This window comes from Oxyura jamaicensis, chromosome 10 (assembly GCF_011077185.1).
Source record: "Oxyura jamaicensis isolate SHBP4307 breed ruddy duck chromosome 10, BPBGC_Ojam_1.0, whole genome shotgun sequence".
NCBI lineage: Eukaryota > Metazoa > Chordata > Aves > Anseriformes > Anatidae > Oxyura > Oxyura jamaicensis.
The window spans coordinates 7,560,547-7,575,486 of NC_048902.1; the positions used below are offsets into that span (position 1 = coordinate 7,560,547).

General features: G+C 41.7%; 1 protein-coding gene across 1 annotated transcript in view; it reads right to left on the reverse strand.

Annotated features, from left to right (window-relative positions):
• Positions 1-13,974: 13,974 nt before the first annotated feature.
• The window catches only part of DAPK2 (death associated protein kinase 2), a 39,383-nt gene continuing 38,417 nt past the window's right edge, over positions 13,975-14,940 (reverse strand). Inside the window, exon 12 of the mRNA XM_035335437.1 lies at positions 13,975-14,393. Within this exon, the coding sequence (XP_035191328.1) occupies positions 14,319-14,393 (75 nt within the window). The 3' untranslated portion in view covers positions 13,975-14,318. The remainder of the gene's footprint in view (positions 14,394-14,940) is intronic.

Consider the following 14,940-nt stretch of genomic DNA (forward strand, 5'->3'; position numbering starts at 1 on the left):
TTCCAACAGTTCAAAACACCATTTTGAAGTTTCCCTTAAATGGCATCACCTGAAGAAACAAATGTGTAGATATTCTCAAGCCCTCGACCTTGAGGAAACCGGCATGACATCAGCATTGGCTGTACTGCCTTTTACATTCAAACTTGAAGAGTTCTGCAGGCTAAAATTGCAGTTTTGATCAGTCACTGAAAAAAAAGTTGTAACAAACATAACAGAAATATTCAGAAAATCCCAAGTGTGAGAAGGAATGTGAAATTCTACCAGACGAGGTCTGTTGGCAGTAAATTCAACAAATTAATTTCTCTGCTGCCTGTTACAGAGCACTGAACACCAACCATTATCTTGAGACACACATAGCACAAGACAGCTGCTAATATAACAAGACATTCTTTAAAACAATCTCATTTTTCATTCTCTGTATACCTTTTTTTTCCCTCTCATATTACTATTCCTAAAATGCTTTAATTTAAATGAGTATTAGACAAACTACAGTTCTTGATTTTTTCAGTGCCAAGTGAAGAGCAGCCTGTAATTCCTGTGAACTAGTTTATTGTTATGAACTCAGTACAGAATATCCCTGAACAGCTGAGAATGCATTTTGTATTATGGAGCTCTCTCCAAAATTCAGTAACAAATTTTATTAAATACAGATATTAAGCACTGGAATTTTAAGCAAGGTCCATCGTTGCCCAACTGCCCAAGGTAAAATTAAATAATGTCTTAGGGAAGTTATACAGTCTCTCATTCCAAGTTTCTCAGTCCTTAAAAAAAAAGATACACAATTAGTTGCAACAGTTGAATGCAGCCTTGAAACATCTTTTAATGCTAATTGATAAATGGGCATAGCATCTTGTCATCTATCCATGGAAAATCCTAATGAGCTACCACAAATACAGAACAGCTACCTTCGGTACTGTATTTAGATAGACGTGAGGGTTTTGTTTGTTTGTTTAAAATTAATCCGCATGGTACTTATGAGAACACTTCCAATTTAGTAGCAAGAGGGGATGGTTTTGGCCTAGCCTAGATGTGTCTATCTTTTACACAGTGTGTTGTCAACTACAGATGATAGAAGTGACTAAAATAATAATCCATTCAGGCAAAGTGCTCTGGAGAATCTGTGATCCCCAGTTAAACTCAATTGGTTCAATAATGTGGATAATAGTTAAAATTTTCTTTTACTCTTTCCTTCCAAAGGAAGTAGCTGACAGCGCAATTTAATTTGTTCAGAATGTGTTGTGAGTCAGCAGTTTTCCTCATGCTTCTTACAAAAGCTTCCAGTGTTAGTTTGCTTCATTTTATTACTTTAAGGCTGTTTTCATTTTTTAAATAGAGCCCTGTGCAACATGAGCAGTCACAGAAATGATTAATAAGCATAGATAAATCTAAAGAGAAAACAACAATAAAGTACTGATTGATGATTTTTTCCCGCTATTTAAATAACCAGCCAGCACGACAAAAAAGGAAACATTAGAAAGGTGAAAGAGGTGCCAAAAGGAAAAGAAAGATTTAGAAAGGAGATTTTATTGAGTGTAAGTAGAAATTCACTAGATCAAATATCTTGTCCAGCTGAAGATCTCAGCAAGTTCATGCTCCGTTATCACATGTAGAGTTTATCACATTGATACACAATCAGACATCTGGCGTACCTGTCTTTGAAGAGAAGCAGATGCTTTAAGATCATTTTTGGTCATGCTCTGTGTGATCTGAGTTGGGATGCTGAGATAAAGGCATACCTTAAAAATCCTGTTTAGCTTATCCTATACTGTGATTCTTGACTGATGCTGACTTGGCTGTTCACAGCACAAACTACCAGAAAAAAATAAAAATTCTAACTCTTCTACACAACACGTGAGAATCATGTCCTCTTGCAAGCTGGAAATCAGAAGTATTAGAAAAACAAGCATTGAAAGGTATTGTGGCTGACCTGAAGCCCATACGTATTCTTAACTGCTTACTTTCAAATACAATCAAAATGCTGGATTAGGTAAATTCTATGAGTAGATAGGAAAAAAAAAAATCTATATACACCCAGACAGGCTGTTTGAACTACTTGAAGCTAACGATAAATACCAGATAGCTATAAGGACCGTGGATCCTTAAAATCTCAATTTTCTTCAAACAGGATCTTCTGTGAGGCTATTTTATTCCCAATTGCAATGGCGGGCGTCCTGTCAATCAGGAGCACATTTTAGTAAACAAAGCATAACCTTTTATTCCCTACTACCTGACGCCTGATCGCCTCCCCTGTTTCCTCATTGGCTGAGTACTACAGGTTCACAAGCTACTCGACGCTCCTCTATACCATATATGTACAATTTTTCTTTTTTTTTTCCAACCCTTTAATTTCTCCTTTCTTATGTTTTGAGAACTTGTGATCTTTGTTTTTACTGTTCTCACACTGCTCATCCTCTTTTCCGCAATCTTCTGCCTTATTTTGGAACAGTGAGGCCTTCTACTGTCCACTTATCTACTTAGCATTTCTCCTTATGACTACGCAGCTACCTTGGAATACAGAAAAGTAACTCTGCTGCAGAAACACAACTTTGTTTCTCACATGGATAAATAGGTAATTCAACTGGAACAGAACAAGAACATAAGATCTTGCTATTTCATGGCTGTAAATGGCCTACAAAAGGACAAATTCTTAACAGGCAGTAAAAGGAAAGTAAAAAAATAAATAAAAAAAAATCTACCAAATAAGCTTTGATATGGGAGAAAGAACAATATCAGGAGTTCGAACACTGGAGAAATCCTCAAAAACAAATACTAGCCTTCACTGTCAGCAGCACATATAAACATATGCCCAGTAAAACAAACAGATGTCAAACACACAGAAAAGGACAGGTACACCAGCTTTATAAGGGAAATATACAACAAGAAGAGGAAATATGACAACATCCAGTACGGATGCAATGGTCAACACTAGGAAAATGAGCAGGTAAAGTATCAAAAGTCAAATGTTTTCATAAAGATGCAACACAGGCAAGCCAAAGATTACACAACCGCAACATTTGAGAGACGTTCAATAGGCACAGCTTAGCAGCAATGAAACCATTCTTTCAGGCAGAGTACAGCAAGAGAAGGAAGATTATGATGAAGCATACAAGTATCTTAGAAGCTACAAAAAAAAAAAATAATATGGACTCCAAGAAACAAGCAAATTGTATCCCCAAGACAGGTGAATAAAAGGCTGTCCTTTCACACATGATAATGTAGCCTGGAATTAAATATGGAAAATATTCATAGTTTTGAATAGGAGTGAGGTTGTGCAGTACTGAACAGAGGTGCTAAAATCAAAGTCTGAACTATGAAATAAAACTTATCACCAAGACAAGCACCAGGGTGCTAGGTTGAAACAGGGTGACATGGGAATGACAGAAGATACCTCATTTCTGTCACTGTGGGGTGTCACTGAGGAAGAAAAACAAAAAACCTCACTATTATATGAGAAGATACAAACCAGGAATGTGCCTCAGGCAGGTGGACAAGCCCGCACTCACTGCAACCACCTTCACCTCCCTCAACTTTGCTTTCACTACATGACACACTGACCCTTCCCCAACGACTCCAGCCACCCACCAACATCTATGTCACTCCCCTGCCTCCCCAGCCCACAATCCCCTCTCCCCTTTTTGATGGGCACAGTCCAGTTCCCTCTCACCCTTTCTCCCCTTTTTGATGGGCATAGTCCAGTTTCCTCTCCTGCCCACCAACATCAGAGCCAGCCCATGTACGAAGTGCTGCAAGGCCAGCCAGCCCTCCAGCCCTCCCACCAGAACCCTGCCAGCTGGCCTCTGCTCAGCACACTCAGCAGCACCGGCTGGCAGCCACCGCCTTGCACTTGGTGGGGGGACATCTGCTGTCGAGGCCCAGAACAGAGGAAGTCCAGTGGAACACTGCGTGATCCAGCTGCTGAAAAATGCAGCGTGTCCCAATTTAATGCTAGCCTCAAGCAGAGGTGAGGCTCTAGAATCCACTGGGTACAGGGGAGAAGAGGGGGAAACATAGGAATGAGTTAGCCTGGTGTTTTGTCAGCAATATTTTCAATGCCTGACGTACAAGCCACCCGTGTATAGCATGTATAACCACACAGAACAGAGAGCAAACTATTTTAACTACGAGAGGACACTCCAAGAAATGCACTTAGATCTATCTTCTGTCTAACAGGTGTCTTAAGAAATATACACCACGAACTTAAAGAATTCAAGCCCTAACTGATGTCACCCTTTCACACAGCAGTTGAACAAAATAATACAAGAGTAATATTATTGCTCATGTGATGCTGGAAAGATGACTAGAATTTCATGATTAGAAAATGTAAAAGTGTACAGCTGCTGCCCCTCAATTCCCATCTGTGACTTCAAAGCATTAACAGAAATGGAAACTGCAACCTACAAATGAGATGGTAGCCTGAAGAAGACTCCTGTAGATGACCTTGCCCCCAGCATTTCAAAGGCCATGGTATAAAAAGGAAACACCCAACACGTGATACTGCAACATTGACCGATTCTTAGAAAAATGCCAGTATGAGTAGTGAAAGAAGCAGTGATCACCTACACTCGGCCAGTCTAAAAGCAGAAATATAGATACGGTGGCCTGTGCAAAGAAGAAGCTCCCTGACATAATACACACTTCAACCAAGAAGTATTATCTGATTATCTTTTCTCCATTATCGGTAAGCCTCGGGGCAGAATTTTTGCGACACAATGGGGACTGCTACCAAGCACCCCTCTGCCAGAACGTACCATTTTGCTCACCCAGACCTCATGGTCCCCCCAGTAGTCCCATCCCCTCCTAGGGAATTACTAGGATGAAACAGTGCCAGGCAGCTGAACACCGGGGACCAGATGAGGGCATCAGGCATATGGAACAGGGAGGTGATTAGGTAAAACGACAGTGAAACAACAGGGAGGTCAGGAGGGATGGGCTCTGTCCTTCTTTCCAGGCCCCAGCATGGGACCCATCCAAGTTCCAAACAAGCAATTACCCCAATCCTGGCTGTTGCAACAAAGCCCAGATCAACCACCTTGCCTGAACTCACACAAGACAGATTGAAAGTGTACAGCAATGGAAAGAGCCTCTTCCAGGGTCTCTTCCCTTGAAGCAGGCTGCTGAGGAGGAGTTTAAGGCTTTGCAAGGAAGGCCAGGGATGCTTAGATCTAAATGGAGAAGCAGAGCAGCACAGGTCAAAGACCCTTTAGAAAAGCATCTCAAATAGATGGATGATCACATCTTTCAGAGAGCTCAAAGGTCAGGCTTTTAGTTCAATTCTAAAAGTTCTTCTCTATCTAAAGATGCATATTATTTTTTCCAGCATTACGAATGACAGTAGTTTCACATACCAATGTGACACAGGAGCATGACTAAATGACAATATAGGGCAGGAAGCAAAAGAAGGACGTTGCATCCCATTGAAGCAGCAAGACACACCTCAGGCATGCCAGAAGTAATCACTGAACTGGGAACCTGGCCAGCCTACCACAGCCCACAGCTACCCTTACAAAATGGTCACAGGGCTGCAGCTTTATATCATTTCAGAGATAGTGCACCTCCAGCTACACAGTGTCACTTAACACTGTAGGATACTGAATCGACTACAGCAAAAACACACCCAGAAAATTACCAGCAGCTTCCCACAGCAGTGAATTCTGTATCTTGGCTGTGAACTGATTAGATGTTTAACTTCTCCTGAAGCTACAGTTCAGAAATGAGAAGATTTTAAGCTTATATATAAAGAAAAGCATGAAAGCAAGTCTTTTCATGAATAGCAATCCTTTTATAAGCAAGAACCCTAGGTGACAAAAGAAAAAGTCAAGTTGAACAGTTCCTTGCTAATCCTTAGAGGGGATTTCACATCATTATGAAAGCTGTCCGTGACTAGAAGGTGTTCAGATACCATGGTTACAGACATGCCATGATATCTTAAATAGAATACTCTAACAGATTTGCTACATTCCTTTATATTTTAATTAGGTAAGGCATTGGAAGACCAGACTCATTTTCATTATGTTTTATCTGCGTTCCACTGATCGTTAGCATTTGGACAGATCTTAACATTTGGTAGCTGTCCACGCACTCTGAAATAACTGCCCTTTAAGATCACAGTCCTATTTACATTTTTACTGAGCAAAAATCGAAAGTAAATGTTGTGTCACTTCCCAGGTACTTGGGGATTAGCATGTAGTCGGGTGCAAACCACACGCCTGGCGTGATGTGCAATATCTAAGAAAAGTTTAAATAGCAGACTATTTCAACACAGCATATGGCAGTAGTCATCAGAAAGAAACATGGGTAAGGAGACAAACCTCTGATTCATCCAGTTACAACAGCATTAAGGCAACAGCATACCCTTTCTTTGGACTGCCAACATTTATGTTCATTCAACATGGAAAACTGACTCTTAAACAGATTCTAAGCATCCCATGGAAATGCTGAAAGCTTGTTTTGCTCTGTTTCACAACAATTTCCATTTCTTCTGAGAAATTTTATCCTACATCCTGAAGAATCAGAGCAAGTTTCATGTGTTTTGCCCAAGGACAATGCAGAAGTATCAATACAATGTCACATTTAAGAAACAGGCAGTTTAGCTTTCACTGTAATAAAATGAGCACCTGTGCGTACACAGTATGAGACTAATTGCTCCTAATCTTATTCTCACTCACTTTTTCCTTCAGAATGAGCATTTCAATTATTTTGATTCCCAAGCAGAAAGGAAGCTTGAAATTTTGAAGTAAGTTTCTCCTGGTGTTAGGGACCACTACAAAACCAATGATTTTGAGAATTCAAAAACAAACATTCTACACAAAACCTTCACTGACACCTTTAGAAAATTAGAACTCACCTACTGGCTTTGAACTTTATGAGCATTTCACAAGGGCCTTTTCTAATATTGTGCATTACACAAAGACTAAAACTACTTTTCTTTTGGTCGTACATCACATTTTCTTTTGGTCGCAAGCATAAGTGTAAGCAAGCAGAGCACTCAGTCGCATCTTCTTACAGATACAGACCATTCAATGTACCTAAATGCACACACTGAGCTGTACTAACATGAAGACTGTGATAACAAAAAAACTTTCAATAAACCTAAGTCAGACCATTATCTGTCATCTATTCAGTGATGTGTAACAGACTGAATTTCCCTCTGACTTAATTCTTATGCAGTCCTTTAAAAACATGTAAATTGCTGTACGATTATAAAACACTATCAGCATAAAGAGGGAACTCCAGTCTAGAAGCACTTATTCCCATTTTAAACAAAGGTGGCAACTGAATCAAGGTGTACATAGTGCTCCAAAGTTAATTTTCCATTTATTTGCTGACATCTATTGCAGGAACACAGGTTACGGAATCTAACAAGCATCTCATCATCTGTAAGTGATGCAAAATATACTGTGGGCAATTCAGTTTTACCAGACTTGGCATTAAGAAAAGAATGACCAAGGCTACAACATGACAACCCCAACAACATTAATCTAGGACGTTGATTTCAGAGGTACACAATTAACCTTCTTAGGGCTTTCTGCCTCCTACTCTGCTAATTCTAGCACTACATTTAGAAGCCAAAAAAAAAAAAAAAAAAAACTTGTTCCAGCAAGTTGAAAGTCATTCAATTTCAGAAATATCTAAGTCATTCCCATCATGCTGGCTGGCCAGCATGCATTTATCTATCACGTCTCACGAGTCTTGGCTTGCTGCTATACAGTCCTGTTTAGTGTTTCCAAATGCAGATAAAACAATTGTAAAGAACATGGATCCACCAAGTTTATAACAGAATGACATCTAAAGCCTAAACTTTTCACCAAAGAAACTACCAAAATAGGTTTTCAAAAACTTAAATGCACAATGTACTTAGACACAATTATGAAATTCTTTCATGTGAACTAACCCTTCCCATACCCTGATACAAAATTAGGTTCATTGTTTCTGTAATTGAAGGCTTTGAGATTGTCTCTTACTTTCCTATGAAAGAGCTGTTTTGTTCCTAATCACACTGATATATTATTATTTTTTAATCACCACTAATTACTTACTCAGACCAATCCCTACACAACCATATTCATTTTCTAAGAAATTACTTTTAAATTAGAGCAAATCACTCATACATCTCACGTACTTCTCAGGCTTTTTCCGTGGTCAACAAAGGCTCCCTCTCCACAACCAGAATTCTGGACAGTCACAGTACCTGCCTTCCCTGGACCTGAGTTTTAGATACACTTTTAACATACAGAGCAGCTATTTTTGTTGATCTTATTTTTGATCAGGTGCTCTTTCTTCAGCACAATGCTAGAATGACTGCATACTGCAGATCTTCTGTTGTTTGGCATGTTACAGCCCTAAGCATTGATACACTTTTCTTCATTAATGCACATCATCTTGCGTAGGTTTAATTAACTTAAAGGTAGACCAAGAAAAACACCAGTATTAGATCGGGTCAAAAGAATGCCTGACTCTAAAAGAACATTTTAAGCTGCCTCTTAGTAATAATTAGGCAATTTTGTAAACCAACACTCATCCCGCACACACACATTACAACAGTAAATTAAAGTTTTGTTAACTACTGAACTGCTTTGTCATTATTCAGTTAAGATGTTGAGAGCCAGTAGAGAAAAATTCACTCTTAAAATTCACTATCAGGTTTTTGTACAGGTATAACGTGCAGCGTGACAAGTACTGCCATATGATATATATTTGCTTGAGTTGGTACCATCTGTATTAGTCACAAGCAGCGGAGTGAAGCAGAATCAGATTAATATACAATCATTTTAGGCCGTGTATTCTATCGGTTTTCCAAGAAAGCCTCCCTAAGCTCGTTTTATTTTAAACTAGGAGACAAACAGCTACCTGTTTTGGAAGGTACTTTTTGATCCCAGATAAGACAACTTCTTAAGGAAAGTTTGTTTACCCCAGCCTCAGAGGTAGTTTTTTCACCAATTCTTCCACCACAGTCTAATTCTTTTCACAGATGTTTCCTGGGAACACCTTTCTTTCTCTGCACTTACAAAAAATTAGAGTGAGGAACATAGCTGGAATCCTGCTGGGGACCATTCAGCAATATATGTCTTTAGCTACTCTTCTGAAGTCTGAAGGATTCCCTCAGTCAGACCCGTTACCTGGTTGAACTGAAAACCCTATAGCTGGAGGCCTCCGGTCAGAAGACAGCATTGTTCTGAGTGACAAGTTCTATTACTCTGTTCTTCCAGGCTAGATTTGGCAGAAGCAGAAGATGCTTTAACATCCTCCACAGCCTCAGAAGAATACGCATCTGATAGTTGCCTATTAGCAGCCTTCACAGGCTATTCTTTGTGTAATACACAAAGAAATGTACAGCTATGCAACCTTGTCAGCTGCTTCCTCTTAAACACAGTGTACATGGCACATCCTTCTAGGGGGCATTGAAACTTTGCCTTCCTTACAAGCACCACTCAAACCAAAGGCACGGAGCTGCTTCAGCTGTGTGCAATGAACAACCTGCCATTGCTTCTGGACCAAACTTCTGCCTCCAAGCCTCGGCAACCCACCTGATTGCCCCAGCTGCGGCACAGCTTTGGCCATTCCCCATGAGCACTCCAGCTTTCCCAGCCCAGCTGCTGAGTCCTGTTGTAATCTCACCTCGTGATCTTCCCCAGGTGATGGTCCCCTGCCATCCCTGCCCAGCTGTCAGGTGCATCTCACCCACCCCCACTTCTAACTCCTCACTGAAGTGCACCCACTACCTTACAGTCAGGCCCTAAAGATAACGTAGCTAAGGGTTTATGTGAAGGCAAAAGAGACCTTTAAGTAAAAAGTTTGGAGAATGTCAAACAATTCACAGAGCGATCATATGGAAAACAGGTAAAAACAAAAAGCTTCTTGAGTTCTCAACCACTGCTAAACGCATACTTCGCTTTTTTCTCTCTGCCACATACTCGTATTTAAGTAGCTTTCCTAACCTGCACAGAAGCGTAGACAGGAACAGTACCTTTTTATCACCATAGCCATTTACCAGCCACGCTGTGAATAAAGCCGGCAGCACGGAGCAGGGCCAGCACCAAAGCAGCGCACGACACCCTCGGGGGCAGGAGGGCCCGGCCTCATCTGGCTCCTGGAGGCAGCAGGCCGCAGCGGGGAGGTGCGGGGGCCGCGGTCCTGCCGAGGGAGCCCCATCCACGGCGGGCCAGCAGCAAGCCGCGGCTGCTCGGCCTCTCCGCCGGCCTGATGCCGAGGCGCCGGCCCGTCCCGAAGGAGCCGTTTGTCTCCGGGCGGCTCCCGCAGCCCCTGGCGCCTCACGGCGGTGCCGGCCGCGGCTCTGCCCCGCCGAGCTCTCCTCAGGGCCGGGGCGGCGCGAGGCGGGCAGCACGCGCCCGGCGCCTCACGGCAGCGCCTCCGTTTTCTCGTCAGCGACCCCAACGGCTGCAGCCACGACCCCAAGCCCGCTTCCCACCGCCCCGCCCCGGCTTTCTCCTCAGCCGTCCAACCCCGCGGGTGGGGGGGGGGGGGGGGGAGGGCAAGGCACTGGGACGCCTACCTGCCGCCGCCGTGAGGGGAGCGGCCCGGGCCCGCCGCTGCCTTCGCGCCCCCGCCACGTGCCGCCGCGGGCGGGAAGGCGGCCGGTGCAGTAGCGGGCGCTGCAGGGCGCGAGGGGTGCCCGGCAGTGGCGGGAAGGGGCCCCGGGGAAAAGGCGGGAACGGGGCAGCGCCGCGCCCGCTGACAGAAAGGCGGGAGGCGCCGCGCGGCGTTCTGAGCAGAGCGGCTTTATTGCTTCCGACGGCCTGCGCTACTCCAGGCACGTGCACGTAACCGTTTCTCTTAATAAAAACATAGGCACAGGGATTTTAAAAACACCAGTAACATACAATAAAAAGTCATAACTTATTTAAATAAAACAGTTACTTAGTTTCAGCCTTTCATCTCTTTCCAGGTTCCTCATGGCCAAACGCAGCACAGCGCATTTTAAAATAATTGTTCGTTTTCTACTTTGTTACTATATACAAAATACGTTAAGATATATACAAAATCAGCTAGGTGAACAATACAATGAAAATCTGTTTTCAACTTCTACAGGATGAATGATAAAAACAAGTAAAGCTCAAATTGTGACAGGGTAATTTCCACAATATTAATTAAAGTATGAATATGGCAACAAGTGTAGAGCCTATTCCATTCCAAAAATATTCTGAACTGTGACAGCATTAAAAACCTTTAACAAGACTGCACATAATTCATGAAAACCTGATGAGAAAGGTTGTCCGTCTCTGACTGTTACAATCGAATAAACTGCACGGAAGCCAAAGAGATGGCCTTAACTGGTCCCCATGACACTGCTTCACAGCATGAAAGAACTCCATGTCCAGCAATTTATGTGCAAACACCTCAGACAAAAAGGGAGCAGTGGGCAGCATTTCAGAAGGTGGGGAGAATCCCACAGCCCGGAGAGCTCTGCCAACAGCGCACAGGCAGCTCGGAGCAGCGGTAAGCACGTGCGGCCAAGAGTTTAACGGACAGGTACACAGGGTCAGACTCCTAAACATTTAGTGACTTAAATACACAAACATTTAGGGACTTAAATAAAAATTATTAACGTACTTGAAAGCTTATTTAGCATTGTAGTAGAAGAGAACTGTGTTGAAAGCAAGCAAAGGGGAAAAAATGGCAGGAACATTGTTCTACAGTTAACGTTGCTGCACAATCCAAACCCAGCGCTCTTCGCATGGCCTGCTGGAACACGGCGCGAGTGGCTGCCATCACTCCCGGTCTGGCTCAAAGGGGTGGGATTCACTGACAAATGGCTCAGATTCAACTATCAAAGCAGAATTAAGTGAATTAGGAAAAAAAAAAAAAAAAAAAAGCGCAGACATACAAACAAACAAACTCATGGTGCCCCCTCCCTCCCCCCTGTATTGTTTAATAAATCTAGTGGTCAATCTAGGGTTGGCCAAGTGAACTACCAATATAACCCCAGTCTGATGAAGTGATGAAATAGTCATTTAAAACATCACACCTCTCAGCTTTGGAGCTGGAAAGGCTGGACTCAAACTTAACTGGTTCTTTGTGGGAAGAGTCCCTCAAAATTTGGCAAGAGAAAAGGCATGAGAGCGCTGGTGTTAAATTGCCACGCCATCCTTGATTTAAAATGGAGTTTAAAATAACGCCAGGCTGGCAAAAGATCCATCTCAAACTTCTAGTATCCAGCTGCCTGTGGTGAGGTAAGGCTTATTAGAACAACTAAAACTTTTAGGGAAAAAATAAATAAATAAACAGATGGCCAAAGAATCTGTAGCTGCACAGTTCTAACTCTCCTTGGTTGACCAAAATGACCTCATCTTCACCTGGGGGACCAAAACAAAACCAAAAAAAAACCAAGCCAACTCCCTTTCCAACATCGCTAGCGCAAGGAGCAGATCTGAACTAAAATCCTAACAAGCAGAGGCAGTTTCCTGTTTTAATACAAATTAGCTAATACAAATAAACCATTAACTGACCTAGAAACCTTAGCCTGATCTTTTAGTACTTGTGCAATATCTACCATTCTCTGGGTTTCACCATTATTCTACCTTAAAAATTAAACAGAAAGTTAAGAAAACACCTTTCAATCAAGTGGGAAGTCCATGCTCCCTCTCCTTACCACTTGACCAGACACCTATCACAGGCCATGGCAACACAAGAGATGAAATAAAAGGAAACAAAAGCAATAGTATCAAAATGCAGTGTCATATTTGCCAAAACATTCATTCTCCTGCTTTCACATTTTCTATACCTACTTTCTCTTGCCCTTCCTTCAACATTCTCAGTCCAGGTTCACCTCTGCTCCCTACACGTCCCTTCTTTTACTCACTTGCTTCCTCACTGCTTTTGCCCCCTCCCCGCTTCCTTCAATTTATTATTCTTCCCTCAACTCATACTTTCTGCCTCTCTTCTACAATGCTTCTTACTTTCACAGAAATACTTTCTTGTCAACTGCATTTTAGCCTCTGCCTAAGCAGGGATGCGAAAGTATAAATAAAAGTAGCACTTTTTTTTTTTTTTTTTTTCTCAGAAACTGGAATACAGGCAAAATTAACCTAATACCAGTTTTCAAAAACTAATCTACACCTTCAGCTCTAAAACCTGAAGCTGGAAGTGATCATTGTAAAGACAAACAAAATCATTGTCCCTGTCAATCTATTTCTCCTTCTAGTAGGCTTGCTTTGTGATTTTTAATTTATTAAATGGCAAAATAAATATGAATTAACAACCAGTATATTCAGTACAAAAAATAGCCTCGTCTATGCACATTTTTTGTACCGATTGAACAACATTGGTTTATATTAAATACATTGATACAGTTAGACTGATACAACTTCCTAGCACAAAGGAGTTATCTCAAAGTGCTAGTTTACTCAATTTTCAATACAACCCCCTTGAATAAAATACAAGTATGTGCAGTTTGGGTTACATTTGAATGGCACCTATGTAAATAGCTGTTAATGAATTTCCAATTTGCTGACAAAGTAAAATTAAAAAAAAGTCTAATAGAGACTTTCTAATAGAGACTTTTCTTAATAGAGACATATATATATATATACACATACATTCTTTGGCTTTTTTAAGTGCCCTGTTTTGGTGAGGCATCGCCCCATCACTCTGTAAAAATGTTTTATTTGGGTACGTGACAACCTCTAAGCCTCTACAGTGGCAAGAAGCAGTTTTACTCAACTGATCAATGGCAGCTGTGTTAGTCTTCTATCCACCAGCCACAGATGACGGCCACAGTACAATTCTTATTGGAACAGAGAACTGTTTACTGCTAGGTTGGTGAAATCAAATTTATGATGGCACTATGATTTTCTCCTCAATGACAGCAATAGCAGAGTGAGTACTGCACACAGCCAATGATACCTGTCAGATATCTGCTATCAGATATACTATAAGCAAATATAAAAATCATATAAAATTTTCTTTAAGACTCAGTAACAAATTCCCTGACTGAAGTAATGCACACAGACTTAGTCTTTGTGCAAAACGTGGATTATTCTGCAGTAAAAGCATATCAGCAGAAACCCCACATCCTGAGTGCAATTGATATCACAAATAGACTGAAGTATCCCAAAAAGCCCAACATATAAAAGCACAGAAGTGGTGCACGTGCTGCAGCATTTCCCTGGAAATCTGGATCCCCACAATAGTCTAAAATGCTCAGTAGATATTTAACAACATTATCCAGTTGTTGGTGTTGTTTGAGAACTGGGAAGCATCATACTAAGGATTCAGACTAAAGTCAAGGTCTGCTGTCAGGACTGCTTTTTCAGCAAGGATGAAACTTTCCTCTGTTCCCTGCCTGTGGAATTCTAATGACACTAGGATATGCTGCTTCTCCTCTGAAGAGTGGCTTTTCTTTGCTGAAGATCCTCACTGTCACTTTCACAGTTTCTCTGAAATAAAAAGACACATTGTTTCAGTCACATAAATGAAATACCACGCTGCTAAATATAATGCCCTGATATTATTAGTGTATTGAGAAAAGTAGCAGTAACAAATATCCCAGAGTTTCATTCCAGAACACATGCAGTGAAGGGTCCCTCTCCCTCCATCACACTGCTGGTCACAAGAGTAGCTGTGCAGACTCCCCACAACCACTCAATTGCTCACTCAGACAGGACAGTTACCATAGGTTGTCACCATGGTATTGCTGTCATATGGTATATGGGACATAATCTGCAGCCTCCATGCTGTTCCTTTATAGAATAAATGTGGAAAGCACCTATAGGCTATGCAGAGTCACTGTTTCTCTTTGCCCAACATTTCTGCCATAACAATGCAACTACAGCAGCTTTAACAGCGCACAAAGGATGCTGTGGTCTCGTCTGGTTTCCCACTCAAAACCATGCCCATCCTGTTGGCTTGTGCATCCATGTAAGCAAAGTAAAATTCAATTCATATTAAAATATCCTTCTCTTCTTCCCCTTTGAAAAATGTACC